Below are 19,879 nucleotides of genomic sequence, written 5' to 3'. Positions count from 1 at the left end.
TGGTCATGGCTTTGAGATTTCTCGTGAGCTACAAATCAGTAATTTAATAATCCAACTCGACAATCTAGCATGTGTGTAAGCTTAAAGAAGTTCTAAGCCTAGAAGAGGAGAGCACAAACTATTATCGTTCTTTGATTAGTAAGGCTAGATGGAAGGTAAAGGTGGTTCATGTTTATCGGGAGGATAATCGTGCGACGGACTGGCTAGCTAACCAAGGAGTTGCTCAACCTCAAGGGTCGTGATCCTAGAGGATATTCCTAATTTCCTATTGCTTTTTCTAGAATTTTAGACGAGGACATTCAAGGGGTGGCTTTCCCACGCCTCATTCCTCATTAGCTTGTTTAATTTTGTTGTAATTTTTTTTTTCTTTTATCCTTGGATTTTAATCCTCATTAGCATCAAAAAAATTAAAATATATATTCCTGAATCTTCACTTAATTTTCAACTGTTACATTGAATCACGTCTACCAAAATGGTATGCTTAACCTAACTTCGAAAAACAATTTCCATATGGTACATCATCCCAGCTTCATATCAGGTAATTGGACAATATGCCAATGTGCTTATATTTCCCAAGACATTATTTCATTTTTAAACAATGGCGGAAACCATCAAATAATCTGAGAGTCTTCAGTTCACCATCTCTTATGTCTCTCAATCTCCTCCTTTAAACCAATTCCGGAAACCATCAAATAATCTGAGAGCTTTCAGCTCACCTTCTCTTATATCTCTCAATCTCCTCCTTAGTATCTACACCAGCATGACAATGGTAATAGTCAGATTCATGAATGAAAGGAGCTGGTAACTCGAAAGAGGGGACACACTGACACACTTTTCCGAGTAACAAAAAGCAAGATAAAAAACTAACGAAAAATAAAATGCATACTAACGATTTACAAATAAAATTAAGATGAGGAGATATCATACATATTGGGTGCGATACAATATCCTCCTCTCACTGTTGCACAAGTCCACGGCTAGTTGCTTCAAAAACAATCTTCGGTTAAGCTGCTTCGGTGAGGTCACATCCAAATCCATAGATCCACTTGCCTGTCAAAGGACGAAAGTCACGTAATATTCAAATTAGTGTTTATCGCACGCGTGCGTGACATTTTATAATAACCGTGATTCTATATATTTTAAAAAAAAAGTCATGCTTAGTTTTAGAGAATCTATACCATACAAATCAAGGTTCATATATGTGATTCAAATGAACAAGTGTTATATAAAGATAACTTTACGATTATTAGTTTTTTAATAGAGGGGAAATTTGTTGATGAATAATTGCCTAGATAAATGGAAATATTTATTATAATGATCTTTTTTTTAAAAAAAGATAGATGAATCATAACTTTTTCATTTAAACAAATTGATACGTTAATAAGGGTACAATAAGAATTTCAAGAAGGGGACACCAAGTCCTCAAGAGTGATCTTATAAAATAGAGATAAACCATGATAATTTTGTAAAGCATAATAGTCTCATTTTTTCGGCCAGTTGCACGAGATCTAGTGTTGTTAATGAGTAATTTATAAACAACTTCAGTTGATAGATCTTACCTGCAAGAATTTAGTGTATTTTACAATGCTTGCTTCACAAGTGTCTAATATGAATTGGAAAGCTTGCTCGTCTATTTCCGGGTATCTAATATTCTTCTTGGACCCTGTTTTATTTGATGCTGTAGCAGCCATCTGAAATATAACCAACCTCATGAGGTTCACAGATAATTGTGATAAGCAACCTAGGTCATAATAGCTGCACTAATAAAGTAAGTGAGTACCTCGTCAAATTGGTTTAGCATGCTTGGCGGGCTGACTACCAGGTAAGCATAAGCCATCATCTCTACCGGCCAACCAGTCACTTGCAAAGGAAAGCACTGAGACCTATACAACATATTTTTTCTTAGTAGTTGACAATAGTTCAGTCATAAAGCCCAGTTTTCAGAAGCAGACGGCATTTCAGAAGCACAATCAATTATAACACGGCTCATAACCCAGGGCAAAGACATGAAACACGTCATATGGAGCATTAGAAAAATCAATCCCTATTCTGTAAAACCTTCTGGACTTATATTCTTTCTTTCCTACTTAGTATGGAGTAGCTATTACACTTACCCTGATAACCCGTGTTTCATCAAAGCTTCCAACTTCTCCTCGTAACATTCGTCAGATTTTTCAAGTGACAATGACAATTCAGCAGAATCAGAAGGATTGGTTCCTTCCTTAGGAACAAAACCATATGATAGTAATAGCTCTCCATTAGACTTTTTTCCATAAGATATAAACACCTATTCAAAAACAACAGAAGGAAAAGTCAGAGCTTAAGAAACTACCCCGTCTACCAATATTAGTGTTAAAGGAGAATCTTTCTGTTTGTAGCACTTGTGAGAGCAACTTGAAACAAGGATAATTGCCTCTTGAGACCAATTTATTCTTCCACGGTCTGGGAGACAACAATTAAAACCGATGCAGACATTATAACCAGGTTTACATCCTATCTTTTGTACTAGGGACCTCAGTGATATGAGCATGGTAAAATTATTTAATCAGGTTTAGATGCTGGCGACATCTAAAAGTACTGATCAGCAACTTCTTAATCTAGCCTTGTAATTAAACTATTCCATAGCTTCGATTTACCTGCTCACCTGGCTGGTATGGACGGTCAGTTGTGAAGAAAATGCCTTCTGAAGACTTGTCGTAATCCAAATATGTTTCCACCTAGGAAAAATCAAGATATTAAAATTCATAATCTGACCCAACTTTTCAGGATTATTGATGCTATTGCTAACTAAATGTGAAACATCTAACCAGCCCACATAATTTTAGCTCTTTAGCATTAGATCATGTACCTGGCAACTGTGATTCAGCATATCTGCCCATGGTACCAATGCTACTTTACCATCCATTGAAGGTAATCTTACCTACATATTCAAGAAAACAAAGCTAGCTTTTAGATTTTCAAGAACATATGCAAATTCTAGTAACACGATATATCTTTACTACAATAGCCAATAGGTAATAAGCCATTACCTGTAAATTTACATTTAAATAGAACATGCTCCAAGTTTCTCATAACACAACTTAAATCATGAAAAATTCTAAAACTTGTATAATTCTTTAAATAGGAACAGATTCACAAATAGCAAAGGTCATCATTGCTGAATATCTCTATTTTCAGGGCTAATACATTAACCAAATACCATTGACCACTTCATGAAGCAAAAAGCCAAGAATCCATGTCTTTCAGTATCTCAGCCATATAATTTTCTACAAGGGAACTGGAAAACATGTTTCCAAGATGTTTTCATCACATTCGAAAACTGGAAATATCCCTCAATACCTCAAAATACATGCATTCCAGAAACATAGAAAGTTCTGGTTCTCATCATCGGCGCATGAGCCAATAAATCCTTTTATTGATGCAGTTTGGGAATTTGGGGTTACCAAGAAGGAGAAAGTTGACAATGGGCATACGGAGTGCTTCTCAACTACCACATCAACCCTTGAGCAGTTGGGGGTTGCCAAGAAGGAAAAAGAGTTGACAATTAGGAGATCATTCTCAACTCCCACATCAACTCTTGAGCATCGACACATCAGTATTCAGTAATCAACCAAAAAATTCACTTCCTTATAAGGCTATAAGTTCCGCCCAACTTCAACTTCAACTTCAACTTATTGGTTCTCTCATTCATAGTTTGTAGATCGTAACTAGCCAACACTTTCCACAACAGTTCCGAAACAAAACTCTCTCCAAAATAGTAAGAACTTTGTTGCATACAGACTTCACCTAGGCACGAACCTAGTGAGTGACATCAGATTTATGTCATGGCGGAAAAGCAGATATGATCTGGTAATCCCTTGTTCCCCACGGGAAATCTGGACTTCTCAAATTAATCAACAATCTTAGTCTTTGGAATACTTGAAATTCTCACCGACACAAGGAAGTACCCTTTTTTCAATTGGTTTCCAATCAATCACTGTATTAGAGAGGCCAATCAGGCTACATTTTTCATGACTAATCAAGGACAATAAGACCATTAACACACAGTTCTCACTTCGTAATTAGTAATTTGGCTTGAACCTTTCTCCACTTTTTCAAAAGGTTGAGTTTGGTTGACAGTTTGCAACTTTGCACAACCTTTAGGAGATTAACTTAGGGCTTGTTAGGTTGAACAGTTTAACAATATCAAATTCTAAACTTCCTGTGGAGGATATATAACTACAGAAGTCAAGCATTCTTCCAGAACATCAGATCAAAGGGATAAAGTAACAGGATTAATGTCAATGACACAAGAGATTATGATATCCTCAATAACACATGAAAATACATAAGAAATTGCACTTACCTAGCACACCCTCTCAGTAAGAAACTTTCCCTTTCTTATCGCTCATGGGTAGTAGTTTACTAAAGAAAATTATAATATCACAGGTTTTTTTAAGTAATTGGTACAACTCCTCGTAGGATACTCTCAGAGTCTCAGCATATGTCCAACTTACTTAACTCCCCCCCCCCCCCTCCCCGTGTTTACAGGAGGACAGGTCTGAGGTAAGAGAGCCACCACTCAGCTGCTTCCACTACCTCTAAAATTGCGTAGATTATATCCACCAACCAAGGCAATATAACTTATTTTTATTCACTGTTACTTCTGATTTTCTGATTGTAAAAACCAAAAAATGCTAAATCCTTAAAACGAGAACGCGTGCATTAAATTTACAACTTCCTTATGAAGTTGGATTTGTCAAATCAAACAAAGCTAGCATATCTAAAAAAAGAAGAAAACATATACTACAAATCTACAATCCTTTGTTAATTCTGAAATTATTACACATTTATACGTACCAATCGTGAGAAAAGGATGCCAAATGACCATCTAAATGTCTCCAAATTATAAACCTGCAGTTTCAAATGCACATGGAAATTTATAAGAACAATCAAACCACTATTAAAAGAAGTTAAAACAGTAGGTTTGAGTAAACTTTCAGACAGTTTCCGTATCATATGACTCGAAGACAGAAAAGGTAATATATTAGACAATTCAGCTTTCTATGATCAAGTACTTGTGCTGTGCTACACAAAGGTAAACTACTATCAAATATCCTTCTCATCATCTTATAAGTGACATAAATATAATCATTATATTTCTAAAGAAGTCTTGCAAAAAAGGTAAATGAGTAGGATAAAAAGCATCCCTAAATTAACACTACAAATGCGAATGCATAACTGCAATATTAAAAGTTTTCATGAAAAAAGATGTACATACTTCTTCAGGGAATAAATCAGGGTGTTTCGAGAATATCCTGAGCTTCAAATCATTGTATCTGCACAAGTGGAGACATTGATGTTAGTGATTTTGTGAATTGTTGTTACCCTTGAAGAAAAAGAATCATCCTTATCCAGATGAATCAAATTTACTAATCAACAAGAGCTAAGTCTTACGTTCCAATAACATCATTACTCCTTTCAATAGCTCTTTGTCTAATCTGTGATGCTTCCAAATATCTATCCAGCTCTGAACGTGTCCTGAAACGACGTAGAGAAGCTGTAGGGGAAGACATTGAGAGGACACCCTTTCTGCCAAGATACCGAAAAAAGGAACTAAAAGAATCCAACATGTGACTGACTATTGAAGTACTAACTTACCAATACAAAAGAGAATAGGGCTGCCGAGGCAAGGCTGAGATATAATTGCTCCATCTTGATGAACCTGATAGACTTGCTTCACTTATTAGGTACGTCGCAATCAGCGGCCAATCGGGAACAGAATTCCTTTTCAACACTTCACCAGCCTCAGGACAGCTCCACTTCTGATATACAAACAAGGAATTGCTTCATGGTAATCAAGATAAAATAAAGTGTCATGCAGTTGTACACTGGCACCATATATCCTGCCACGTCATGTGTCAAGCCATTGGTGCAAATTTTGAAGGTGGCGTCAATTGCATGTGGAAGGAATAAATTCAGACTAGATATTCCTTAAAATGTGAATGTCCACCAGTCCATATGAAGCTTATTCAATTATTAGTGTCTGAAGTAAAATCAAAAGCCATTCTCTTGTCTCTTCCAAGATTACAAGAAGAGTAGGTTATATTACTTAAACTGCTAGGAGAAGAAAAATTCATGGTACGAAAAGTTTTTTTGAATGGTAAATGCATTATTCTTAACCCTACCCTATATGGCTGCACAAATTCTTATTTACAAGTGGTGTACAATACGGAGTAAAAGTTAACTCAAATCCTTAAAAGTTACCCCAATATATGTAAAAGTTATCTATTTTTTAGTGATAATTTTTTTCATTTTAATAAAATTATTCTTGCAAAATCACTAGTAATGTATAAAGGTAACTATTTAACCCTTTAAAATGTTTATCCATCATTTTGTTTTTAATAGTATAAAAGTTAATAAAAAATATTAAAAGTTACAAAAAAACTAGGTAAAAGTTACAATACATTGGGTAAAAGTTAGGTGTACAATAAATACCTTGTGCGTACAAGACCTTTTGATATGGCTGCGTATGCTAAGAAAATTAGTTACAGGAAAGTAGGTACTTTGAATAAACGTCATGTCCTAATCTATTACTCCGGTAACAATTGTGATCAAGCCTTTGGCTGACTGAAGTACTGAACATGAAAAGCAAGTTACAAAATCTGATGATCAACGGATTCTTTTGAAGAAACTAGTGGTTTTATGATAATCAAATAAGCCGGTTACAAGTCTATAATGTGCATGTATAAAAGAATCTCTACCAATTTTCCCTTCCAAAATAATTCACTGGCTAAACATTACTATAAGTAGAAACAATCTAATCCCTCTATCCCACTTTAAAGGTGACATTTCTTCTAAGCTGCGTCCCTAAACAATAGTTCAATCTTCATATATAGTAGTTAAATTACAAAATTCAGGTTAACCCCTTAAATACGACTTCCAACCGAATGTGGCCCTTTGACGGAGGGAGTACTTCTTTTCCTAGACTCTTTCATGTGACATGATTTAGAGATAGTTAGGAAAGTATTAATTATGTTCGGAGTTTATTATGTTTAGGAAACTAGCATTAAGTTTCCTAAATTTACGTTAGTAGTAGTCTTGCGGAGCAAGGATTGTTATTCTATAACTATAGCCTTGAGCATAATAATATTTTTCAAGCATAAAAGTGAACTTTACATGGTATCAGAGAAACGTGCTTTGGGCAATCGGTGGATATACAAGACAAAATATTTTTCAAATGGTGATATTGAACGTCTTAAATCAAGATTGATTGTGTTTGGAAGTCAAGAGGCAGGAATTGATTATGATGAAACATTTGCTCCAGTCGCAAAAATGACTACAGTACGTGCTTTTCTGGCTATAGCAGCACCGAAAAATTGGAAATTTCACACATGGATGTTCACAATGCATTTCTTCATGGAGATCTTGAGGAGGAGGTATATATTAAACTTCCTCCAGCCTTTGAGTGTTCAAATCCTAACTTGGTGTGTCGGTTGCGAAAATCTTTATGGCTTGAAACAAGCACCAAGGTGTTGGTTTGCGAAAGGGTATGGATTTTCACGATCTTACTCTGACGTATTCTTTATTCACTTATACAAAAGGCATAGTTTAAATATATGTTTTGGTGTATGTTGATGATCTTCTTGTTATTTTTGGGAATGATTCCGCTGCATTTCGTACTTTAAAGTGTTTTGGTGTATGATATTTAAGTGACTGTTTTAAGATGAAGGATCTTTGTTCTCTGAAATACTTTCTTGGCATTGAGGTAGCCGTAGTGCATCTAGATTATTTTTATGCCAAAGAAAGTATACTCTTGATATTATTTTTGAAACTGGGTTGACAGGAGCAAAGCCGAGTGGATTTACTATTGAACCACAGAATTGCACACGCCAATGGGGCATCGATGGAGGATCTAGAGCCTTTTAGGCGCCTAGTTGGGCGACTCATATATTTAGGCGTGACTCGGCCTGATCTCGCTTGTTCAGTACATATATTATCTCAATTTATGCAGGCACCACGTGTTGGTTGTCCGCTACTTGAAAGCAACCCCGGGTCAGGGTATTATGTTGCGCGCTGATAATGAATTGTCTCTCAAAGTTTGGTGTGATTCGGATTGGCTGCATGTCCTATTACTAGGCGTTCTTTAACTAGCTGGCTCGCATTTTCGGGTCACTCTCCTATCTCTTGGAAAACAAAGAAACAACAAACCATTTCTTGTTTCTCGCGCATCTACTGAAGTAGAATATCGCTCCAGGGAAGCACCGCAACAATCACTTGTGAATTGAAGTGGTTGAAAGGTTTGTTGTTAAGCTTAGGAGTGCATCATCTTAAGGCTATTGATTTATTTTGTGGCCAAGAATCCAGTTTTTTATGAACGTACAACATTGAGATAGATTGTCATTTTGTCCGCGATGCAATTACAAAGGGCTTAATAACACCGCCGTATGTTCCTACAAGGAAACAATTGCCAGGGATCTTCACAAAGGCTCTTGGAAAGAAACAATTTGATTTTCATATGTCCAAGTTGGACATTTTTCAATCACATGCTCCAATTTGTTTGAGGGGTTGTTGAGATAATTAGGAAAGTATTAATGATTTTTTTTGGTGTTACTACCCGGTTCACCCTTAGGGCTAATCCGGATTCGGGGCGAGTTCTGGGTGGATAGGTTTCAGTCCCCTCCCCCTCCAAATTGTTGTTGCAGGGGATCGAACACGCGGTTCTCCCTACCAAGTTCAGCTCCAATCACCGCTAAACCACTGCTAAACCAACAGGCAATCGGTAGGAAAGTATTGATTATGTTATATGAAAGTATTAACTATGTTAGGAGGTTTATTGTATTTAGGAAACTAACATTAAGTTTTCTAAATCTAAGTTAGTATTAGTGATGTCATTGTATAACTATAGCATTAGCCTAATAACATTCTTCAAGCTTCAAGCATAAATGTGAACTTTACCTATGACCTTTGCAGAAAAAACACATGGAAGACCCATGACTTATCCCTAATCATGATATACTTCATAGCATTAATTGGAAACCCTGAGCCGAGCAAAAACTCGAAACTCGACCATTGGTTGTTACAATTAACAATAGTATAAGGCAAATGACTAGTGAGCAACATAAAAACATCAAACGAAAACAAAAACAAATTTAAAGAAGAGAGGGTTAGAAAGAAAATATACCGAATCAGCAGAAATAACAAGAGAGGGAGGAACAAAGAGAAGCTTTTCCCCTTTTCTAATATTATTATTAGCAACAAGACCTCTTTCACCAACATTAACCTTCTCAATCCTCATCTTCTGAGGGGGTAAACCCAACTTAGTAAGCCAATCCTGCAACGCCTCAGCGTTTTCGAGTGAATCGGCATCGCATCCCCACGGAATTCTGTCCACGGAAGCAGGGGTAGGAGTGTCAGTGGTGGAAATTGAGCACCGAAATGGAGTTTTGGGTGTACGGAAGGGTTTAGCGAATTGAAGGTGATGATGATGGTTTTGAGAGAAGAAGGAAGGACGTAGTGTGGTTTGGAATACTATTGTTGAAGCTTCCGCCATGGCCGATGAAAGAGAAGAAGCAGAATAGCAGCCTTATCTTGCTGACCTCTTTGGTTGTAAATTGTACGGACTAATCGTTTCTTCTTTATTCAACTGTTTTTCTTGGTTGTGCCGCAAAATTTTCACCAACGATGAAAATTTCATACTCCTCCGTAATTTTTAAATTCTTTTAAAAAAAAAAAAAAAAATCGAAATTATTAATCCAACCTTTGCCCGGTTTTCTTTAATTAAACCTACCTATGCAATATTTCTAAATAATCCAACCTTTATGACCCAACTATTATTATTAAGCCTAGCAAGTTATTAACTTGTTATAACCGGTATTCACCCTTACGTGGCAATATAACCGTTACAATTTAATTTTTTTTCCCTCCTTTTTTTAATTGTTGTTCTAATGTTGGTTCCTCTCTCCTCTGCGATTTAATTGCTTCATCTCTGTAATTTTCGTTCCTCTCTCCCCTGTTCATCATTTCTCTTCTACCTCTTCTCCACCATTGTTGATCCCTCATACCTCTCCATTCGAAGTTCGTCAAAAATAATCAGCAATTGCTATGACTGGATTAAACCAATCAACTGTTGGATCTGGGTTAAGGGTTAAGAGGAGAGAAGGGTTAAGGGTGTTTTTGAAAAAAGAAAAAAAAATAGAAAATCCTATTTAGGTGGCACGTGATGTGCCGTGTCCAAAATTTTAGGAGGGAAATCAACTTTAGGTTGTCAACGTTTTTAATGTTGAGTTTGTAACAGGTAACCGGTCACCCAGGCTTAATAGTAGCAGCGCGTCTCCCGTGAGACCAGTCACACCATCAACTTGATGGTGTGACGAGCGCGAAACCAATAGCGTACCTCCCCTAAAACTATATAAAAAAAAAAGTAACAGATCTAAACTATAGAAGTAACATACCTAAACTAAAAAAGTACCTCCTCTAAAATTATATTAAAAAAAAAAGTAACATGTCTAAACTATAGAAGTAACATACCTAAACTAAAAATGTACCTCCCCTAAAACTATTCCGTATAAAAAAAAAAGTAACATGTCTAAACTATAGAAGTAACATACCTAAACTAAAAAAGTACCTCATCTAAAATTATATAAAAAAAGTAACGTACATGTCTAAACTATAGAAGTTGAAGGAAATAATGCCCTTGGTCCAAGTATGCATTCTATGATAAAGTCTAATAAATGCGGTTCAGTATTAATTAACAAGTTAATAATTCAGTGAGATCAAGTGAGCTGAATGCCTAACTAGAGGCTGCTTCAGTTCAAGTGGAATTAATGATATTAATCCACAGCTTACTCTTGACTGAACCCGTAGGGTCACACAAAAAGCACGTAAACGGATCAAGTATTTAATGGCATTAAATACTCCATCTATGAATATTCGGAATCGACGGATCTTGGTTTCAGTGGGAGCTGAGATCGTCACAAGCAAGAAATGAATACTCCGGAAACGATGATATTGCCGGAAACGGAAATATGGATCGTATCGGAAATATAAATATTATCCAAGTCGTAGATGTTGCCGGAAACGGAAACATGGTACGTATCGGAAAATATTATCGGAAATGGAAATATTGCCAGAATCGGAAATATTGCCGGAAACGGAAATATTGCCAGAATCGGAAATATTATCGGAATCGGAAAATAATTCCGGAAACGGAAATATTAAATATTTGTTCGAAACGGAAATTAATTCCGGAATCGGAAATGTTAAATATTGTTCGTATCGGAAATGAATTCCGGAATCGGAAATTTAATCGGAAGCGTATCGTACGAATAAGCATCGGACGAGGCCTGTCGGACGAGGGCCCAGCACGAAGCCAGGCCATCGCCCAGCAAGCCAAGCGCGCCACACGAACAGCCAAGGCCACGCCAGGCCCAGCGCAAGGCCAGGCCCAGCAGGTCGTGGCAAGCGCGCACAGCGCGCGCAGCGCGCGCAGGTGCTTGCGTGGGCTTGTAGCTCGCGTAGGTCTCGCTGCGTGGGCTGCTGCTCGCACGCACGCGCATGGGCAGCCCATCGTGGCTGCCGTGTGTGTGTGCGTAAGTGTTTGTGTTCATGCACGATTCCTAAAACGTGCAGAGTTCGGTTAATGATTAAATTCCTAATTCTATTTGATAAATTAATTAATTAGAGTTCTTGTAGGATTCTAAGTTTAATTAATTCGTATCCTAATAGGATTCAAATTATCTTTCCATACCCCTATAAGTATGTGGCCTGGGTTCACAATTTATAACGAGTTTCAAGTATTCAAAGTGAGTTTTTGAGAGAAAAATTCAGTCACACATCTTGCTCAAAAGTGCCGAAAATTCTAGTACCTTAAGGGCGATTCTAGTTGGTCAATCTTAAGGCGGATCCGGACGTGCTGTGGACTATCTACGGAGGGACGACACTTGGAGTCCTAAAGACTTGTTCTTGCTCGGTTCGGGCGCAGCTAGGGAGGGCACGCAACAAAGAGTATGCATCTAAATTATGCTATATGATTATGTGTAAATAATATGTATTCCTGGGTTAATGGTTGTTTCCGCATGATTTATGTAATATCATATGTATCATAACCTAACAGTGGTATCACGAGCCCCTTATTATTTTCATAATCTAATTTGCATGAACATGGTTAAATATTACAAATTTGCAAGAATTAAAAGGGGTGATTAATTTTCGTAATTGTTAATTAATTGCAAATTGCGTTTATTTAATTATACCTACGCAGTTTTTCGGCAGTTTCTTCGTTACTCATCCAAATCGAGTGATTTTTGTGTCAATTCCGCATGTAAAAGGCATTCTAAAATTCGAAGCCTAACTATGACTTTTCGAAGGTTTTAGTTTTTCGAATGCAAAATTTCGTAAATTTAAGATGTTAAATTAAATATTTGCGATTCTTGTTGATAAATCTTGAATTTTTGATTGACCTACTGTATATGTTTAACAAGTTTGAATGCCTAGCCTTGTTAATTATGCAATCTAATTTGTAATTATGATTAATTTGTTGAAAATTAGAATAATTTAGAATTAATTTGATTTTCATAATTAATTATAATTTAATTAGAAACCTATGATTAAAAACCACCATAAAAATTGTAAATTTATGATAAATTTTAAATTTTTATGACCTAGACTTGAATCCATAACAATCGGAAATCAATTGAATAATAAATTTTCGATTTTTTCGCCCTAAAATTATGAAATTAATATTATTTATTAATTTGTCATTAATTTTAAATATAAATTTTAAATTTTATGCGATTCGTTCATATAACTTGCACGCACAAAGCAATGGACGCTTCGTGTTACCCTAAAGGGGTGTTGTATAGTGCGGGCATGTGACGACGAGCAAGGGAGCTCGTCGCCCGTGCGGCACGAATGCAATGAGCAAGGGCGTGGTGCACGAGCACAAGGCAGCAGCCCTGCCTTGTGTCGTGGGCCACGAGCTATGAACAAATGGGCATGGGCGAAAGGCAAGCCAAGGCAGTCGCGTGTGGGCAGCAAGCGAGCTGCGCCACAACGCGCACTGCCTCGCGCATGAGCGCGCAGCCTCGCGCGCAGCGAGGGCAAGCTCGCGTGCCACGAGCGCTGCGCCCAGCGAGCGATGTCGCGCGCACAGCGAGCGATGGCTCGCGCGCACAGCGAGCGATCTCGCGCGCACAACGAGCGATCTCGCGCGCACAGCGAGCGATGGCTCGCGCGCACAGCGAGCGATGGCTCGCGCGCACAGCGAGCGATGGAGCGCGCGCAGCGAACGCTGGCGAGCGCGCACTGCGAGCGATGGCTCGTGTGCGTCGAGCGCTGGCGCGCGCGCAGCGAGCACCACAGCGTGCGATGGCTTGCGATGGAAGATGCAGCAGCTATGCGACGAGCGCATGGGCTGCACGCACATGGCCAGCGATGGCTGTGTGCGTGCGGCCCATGGGCGTGCAATGCGTAGGGTGTTTGCGTTACGATTAGATCGTTTTGAATGTTTAATTTGAAAATTTCAGTTCACGTAATTTTAATTAATTTTAAAATTAATAATTTAAGTTATTTTCTTGGATTTTAATTTTGAATATTGTAATTATAATAAATTTTATTTATTCTAATTATTTTACTAAAATTAAAATCATGAATTAATTTAAATAACGACTGAAATTAAATTAAACTTTTTGGATTCAATTATAAATTTATATGAGCTTTAAATTTTAATTAAATTTGTATGTTTCCGGTTAGACTAGAAATACATTTTTATGTTTAAAATTAGTAAAGCATATGAATTTATTGGTTTAAGTGGGAGCGCTTTTTAGTCATAAACTCTTGATTAGGTCTACAAATCCTTAAGGTTAAAACAACTTGATTAGAATTAATAAGGACTGAATAATTGGTAGATTATTGGTGCCCTTGATTAATTGCTGCAAATGTTTACGTGATGCATAATGTGTTTTACTAACCAGCTATGTGGGCCATTCATGATAATGAATGGGTGAATGGTATATAGTGTATATGTACTGTTTTGCAGGTTATGAAGTGACTAGTATGGCCCAAATAGGATAGAAAATATGGTCTGCGTACCATTAATTTGAATGTAATTGGTCTAAAGTACCAAAGTTATTTTTCAATTCAAATATGGTCTGCGAACCATCAAATAGTTGTAATTAGTTATAGCTTATCCTATTTGAAGAAAATGGTGCCTCCCACGGAGATTTTCAAGACGGACTTTGAAGTCAAAGCTTCAAGATGAAGTCGGGCCATACTAGATCACATTTATCTTATGTATGTTTTAAGTTATTTATTGCTTTTAAATATGTCTTAAAATGCATGAGATCAAAAGCTTGATTATGTTGCATGATTAAGGATTTTAGTTCACTTAAAATCTAACCAACATAGTAAGAGCCTTAAGTTCCAAACTTAAAAATTGAGTTAAAAGGTGCCATGCCAAAATATACACTTGCTTGGATATCCTTTACATCAATCTAGTAATAGTTTTCGCTCAGCGAGGTGTTACTTATTGGTCCTAAAGGGGCAAGGTACACAAACAATTGTGAGTACATGTTAGTTTTGGTGAAACTCAACGATATAAGTAAGGAGTCCTTTTATGTCGTGGCAAAATCGATAGGTTTACCTAATAAGTTCTTAGACGTACCTATCAACCAAGAATAGTTTCTAGACTATTAGCAAAAGGCTTTTGCTTACCTAAGATGTTCTAGGATTAAGTCGACAAATGTGCTTAGTTCTTCAATGATTTTAGGATCTTGGAATCATTTTATTCACACCTGCCAGAACACATAACTTGAATAAAATGCTTAATAAACATTAAATTATGCATGTATGCTAGAATTTAAGTTTATTAAGAGAAACTGTGAATGGTTATTTATTTGTTTATTCTTTTCAATTGTAGTTTTAATATGGCAAACAACAATCATAACATCATCATGGGTTCTGAGCTTATGGTCAAGCTGAACCTGGCAAATTTTCTTGAATGGGAAGCTAAGCTAGTTGAAATAGTCAAACTCAATGGACTTGAGTATGTACTGTCACATCCCATGCCAAGCTACTATGCCAGAGACATGACCCCTGAGAGATTTTACGCCTGGGATGCGGATCTCAAAAAGGTTATGAGTCTCATGCTGAACAATATCCCTGATGATTGGGCTAAAAGGTTTGTAGCTTATGAACCTTTTACGCTCATCAAGAATCTGAGGGATATCTGTCGTGGAAGCACGGAGGACAGGGACCTGAACGTCCATGAATTGATTGAATCAATGTCTGGTCTAAAGGTTAGTTCTCCCAACAGGTGTTATAGGATGGAGGTCCAAGAAACACATGTTCAGCTCCTTCGCACTAAACAGAGGGTAGGCGTCCCACTGAGGTTCCATGTGGATCTTATGTGTTCATACTTTCATCGCCTAAGTCTACTAGGAACACCAATAAGCGAAAGGATGGCAGTCTCTGTCTTGCTCAATTCACTACACAGTGGGTTTGGTCGCTTCAAGCAACTATACCTAAGTGAACCAAGAGAAGAAACAGTTGCAGAATTTGTTCACCTTGTCAGAAAGGCTGAAATAATACTGGACTGTGAAGCCAAAGATTTACTCAAGGCTAGAAGGAGACCGTTCAAGAAAGGTGGAAAGTCCAAGGGCAATGCTAAATCAAAGCAGGACAAGTCCACATCAAGCTGTCTTTATTGTGATGGAATAGGCCATTACAAAAGAGAATGTCCAAAGCTAAAGGAAGATCAGAAGAACGGAACAGTCGTTCCATCTTCAGGTATTTTCGTTATAGACTGTATACTTGCTAATTCAACTTCTTGGGTATTAGATACAGGTTGTGGCTCACACTTATGTTCCAATCCACAGGGACTAAGAAGAAGTAGAAAGTTAAGCAAGGGTGAAGTCGACCTACGAGTGGGAAATGGAGCACGGATTGCTGCATTAGCTGTAGGAACTTACTACTGGAAGAATGTTTCCATGTTCCAAGTCTTACTAAAAACATCATTTCAGTTTCTTGCTTAGATGCTAAGGGATTTTCCTTTTTAATAAAAGACAATAGTTGTTCGTTTTATTTTAAAGAGATGTTTTATGGATCTGCTAGATTAGTCAATGGACTTTATTTATTAGATCACGACAAACAAGTATATAACATAAATACCAAAAAGGCCAAAAAGGATGATTCAGATCTCACCTATCTGTGGCATTATCGATTAGGCCATATAAACTTGAAACGCTTAGAAAGACTTCAAAAGGAAGGAATTCTAGAACCATTTGACTTAGAGGATTATGGTAAATGCGAATCATGTTTACTTGGCAAAATGACAAAGCAACCTTTCTCTAAAGTTGGAGAAAGAGCAAATGAACTATTGGGTTTAATCCATACAGATGTATGTGGACCAATGAGTACAAATGCTAGAGGTGGTTTCAGCTACTTTATCACTTTCACTGATGACTTCAGTAGGTATGGTTATGTCTACCTAATGAAGCGTAAGTCTGAATCCTTTGACAAATTCAAGGAATTTCAGAGTGAAGTAGAGAATCAATTAGGCAAGAAGATTAAGGCACTGCGGTCTGATAGAGGCGGTGAATATCTGAGCTATGAATTTGATGACCATCTGAAAGAATGTGGAATTCTATCAGAATTGACTCCTCCTGGAACACCACAATGGAACGGTGTGTCGGAACGGAGGAACAGAACCTTGCTAGACATGGTCAGGTCAATGATGGGTCAGGCCGAACTTCCATTAGAATTTTGGGGACATGCACTAAATACAGTTGCACTCACTATAAATAGAGCTCCGTCTAAAGCTGTCGAAAAGACTCCATACGAATTATGGTTTGGAAAGCCTCCAAATGTGTCTTTTCTTAAGATTTGGGGATGTGAAGTATACGTCAAACGATTAATTTCAGACAAACTTCATCCAAAATCTGACAAATGTATCCTTGTGGGCTATCCAAAGGAAACAAAGGGGTATTACTTCTACAATACATCTGAGAACAAGGTGTTTGTTGCTCGAGATGGTGTCTTTTTGGAGAAAGATCACATTTCCAAAATGACAAGTGGGAGAAAAGTAGACCTCGAAGAAATTCGAGTCGAACAACAAACTCTAGAGAATGCTCAAGATGACATTCAGGATGAAACTCAGAGATCTTTAGAAGAATCTGGTGAGAATCATGGTCAATCTAGAAATGTTACCCCGCGTAGATCGCAAAGATATAGATCTCAACCGGAAAGGTACTTAGGTATTTTGATGAACGAGAGCTATAACGTTCTATTACTTGAAAGTGATGAACCTGCGACTTACAAACAAGCTATGACAAGCCCTAGCTCCAAGCAATGGCAAGAAGCCATGCAATCTGAATTGGACTCCATGTCTGAAAACCAAGTATGGGATTTGGTCGATTTGCCAGATGGCTATCAAGCCATTGGAAGCAAATGGGTTTTCAAACTGAAAAAGGACAAGGATGGGAAACTTGAAGTTTTCAAAGCTAGATTGGTTGCAAAAGGTTACAGGCAAGTCCACGGTGTGGATTACGATGAAACCTTTTCACCAGTTGCAATGCTAAAGTCTATTCGGATAATGTTAGCAATCGCTGCATATTACGATTACGAAATATGGCAGATGGATGTCAAAACTGCTTTCTTAAACGGCGTTTTAACAGAAACTGTGTTTATGACACAACCTGAAGGTTTTGAGGATCCAAAGAATGCTAAAAAGGTATGCAAGCTAAAGAAGTCAATCTACGGATTGAAGCAGGCATCCAGGAGCTGGAATATACGTTTTGATGAAGCAGTCAGTGACTTTGGTTTCATCAAGAACGCAGACGAATCTTGTGTATACAAGAAGGTCAGTGGGAGCAAAATTGCTTTCCTAGTATTATATGTCGACGACATATTGCTTATCGGAAATGACATTCCTATGTTGAATTCTGTCAAGATTTGGCTTGGGAAATGTTTTTCGATGAAGGATCTAGGAGAAGCACAGTACATATTGGGCATCAAGATTTACAGAGATAGATCTAAAAGGATGATTGGACTTAGTCAAAGCACTTATATCAATAAGGTGCTTGATAGGTTCAAGATGGCGGACTCCAAGCGAGGCTACCTACCCATGTCTCATGGAATGACTCTAAGCAAGACTCAGTGCCCAAAAACACTTGATGAGCGTAGACGAATGAATGGGATTCCATATGCATCATTGATTGGTTCAATAATGTATGCTATGATATGTACACGCCCGGATGTTGCGTACGCACTCATTGCTACGAGCAGATACCAGTCAGACCCAGGAGAGGCGCATTGGACTGCTGCCAAGAACATTCTGAAGTACCTGAAAAGGCACAAAGATGACTTCCTGGTCTATGGTGGAGATGATGAATTAATTGTTAAAGGCTATACGGACGCAAGTTTCCAAACCGACAAAGATGATTTCAGATCACAGTCTGGGTTTGTCTTCTGCCTCAACGGAGGAGCAGTAAGCTGGAAAAGTGCTAAGCAAAGCACCATTGCGGATTCTACAACTGAAGCGGAGTACATTGTTGCACATGAAGCAGCAAAGGAAGCTATATGGCTAAGGAAGTTCATAGGTGAACTTGGTGTAGTCCCCTCCATTAAAGGACCAATAGCCCTGTATTGTGACAATAACGGAGCTATTGCACAGGCAAAAGAGCCTAGACACCACCAGAGAGTCAAGCATGTACTTCGTAGATTTCACCTTCTACGAGAGTTCGTTGAAAGAAAAGAAGTCGAGATAAGCAAAATTGGTACTGATGACAACATATCAGATCCATTGACTAAACCTCTGCCGCAGGCGAAGCACAACTCGCACACTGCAGCTATGGGAATCAAGCATATTGGAGAATGGCTTTGATGTCTCTATTTAATGTTTTAAAGTTTTAGAGTTTAAATCTTTGTAAAACATTACTGGTTAATCATTCACAATAAATGAAAAGAATTCATTTTTCCATTTAATTTGTGGTTTATTAAATGATGAGTCCCTTCAATTTGACGAAATATTCAAGATAGACTGTCAGGACCAGTCCTGCGACTAAGAAATGTCTATCAAGTGAACTTGAATGTCAAAGGTTGAAAATGGTCCCTAATCGGAGTTTTCTATAAAATTGGACGCATAGAAAACGTTAGACGATTAGAATGCAAGATGACTAGTAGTTCTGTTTCTTGAACTATGTGGACATGGCAATGTCATAATCATTTGCATAGATACTTACTTTGGGAAGACTAGTATCGGACAAGACCTATGAAACTTTACTGTAAGAGATGAAAATCTGTCATAAGTAAATTTCATTAAATTATTAGACACTAAATCGTCAATACCTGAGTGATTTGAGATTACTTGTTTGAGAACTGGTTGCTTTGACGTTGACCAACCGTCGCACCGTAAAAGGAGGCTATAAAGGCAACGCTCAGGTAATCACCTATCAAACGAAGTCTAATCTCAAGATCGCAAGATTGGGATTGTCCTCCCATAAATCGGGATGAGATGCTTAAAAGTTGTACAAGGCCACTCGGAGAGCTAGAAACTGTGAAATGCATGGCCGTGCTCGGATGAATCATAGGCTATGATTATCTGTTTATTTGATCAGTTGAACTCTGAAACCGAGGAACACCTCTGGACATAATAAGGATGACAACTCTTACCTTATGTTCAAGAGCAAGCATCGAGCGACAAAGGAATTAGGAAATGCACACTTGTCCCTAAGGACAAGTGGGAGACTGAAGGAAATAATGCCCTTGGTCCAAGTATGCATTCTATGATAAAGTCTAATAAATGCGGTTCAGTATTAATTAACAAGTTAATAATTCAGTGAGATCAAGTGAGCTGAATGCCTAGCTAGAGGCCGCTTCAGTTCAAGTGGAATTAATGATATTA

At 37.7% G+C, this 19,879-nt stretch overlaps 1 protein-coding gene across 1 annotated transcript; it reads right to left on the bottom strand.

The window, feature by feature from the left end:
• Nucleotides 1–392: 392 nt before the first annotated feature.
• Nucleotides 393–9,638, bottom strand: LOC110787947 (ribulose-1,5 bisphosphate carboxylase/oxygenase large subunit N-methyltransferase, chloroplastic). The gene is made up of 12 exons (XM_021992582.2): nucleotides 9,164–9,638; nucleotides 5,641–5,804; nucleotides 5,437–5,520; nucleotides 5,261–5,318; nucleotides 4,840–4,893; nucleotides 2,849–2,920; nucleotides 2,637–2,717; nucleotides 2,115–2,287; nucleotides 1,781–1,883; nucleotides 1,560–1,691; nucleotides 928–1,050; nucleotides 393–750 (listed from the first exon to the last, which is right to left on the bottom strand). The coding sequence occupies exons 1-12, from the start codon at nucleotides 9,530–9,532 to the stop codon at nucleotides 655–657; spliced, it is 1,509 nt and encodes a 502-aa protein (XP_021848274.1). The 5' UTR covers nucleotides 9,533–9,638; the 3' UTR covers nucleotides 393–654.
• Between the last annotated feature and the right edge of the window lie 10,241 nt (nucleotides 9,639–19,879).

This window comes from Spinacia oleracea, chromosome 2, assembly GCF_020520425.1.
Source record: "Spinacia oleracea cultivar Varoflay chromosome 2, BTI_SOV_V1, whole genome shotgun sequence".
Taxonomy (NCBI): Eukaryota; Viridiplantae; Streptophyta; class Magnoliopsida; order Caryophyllales; family Amaranthaceae; genus Spinacia; species Spinacia oleracea.
The sequence above is the reverse complement of the archived record's forward strand: the minus strand, read 5'-3'. Positions and strand labels throughout refer to the sequence as shown.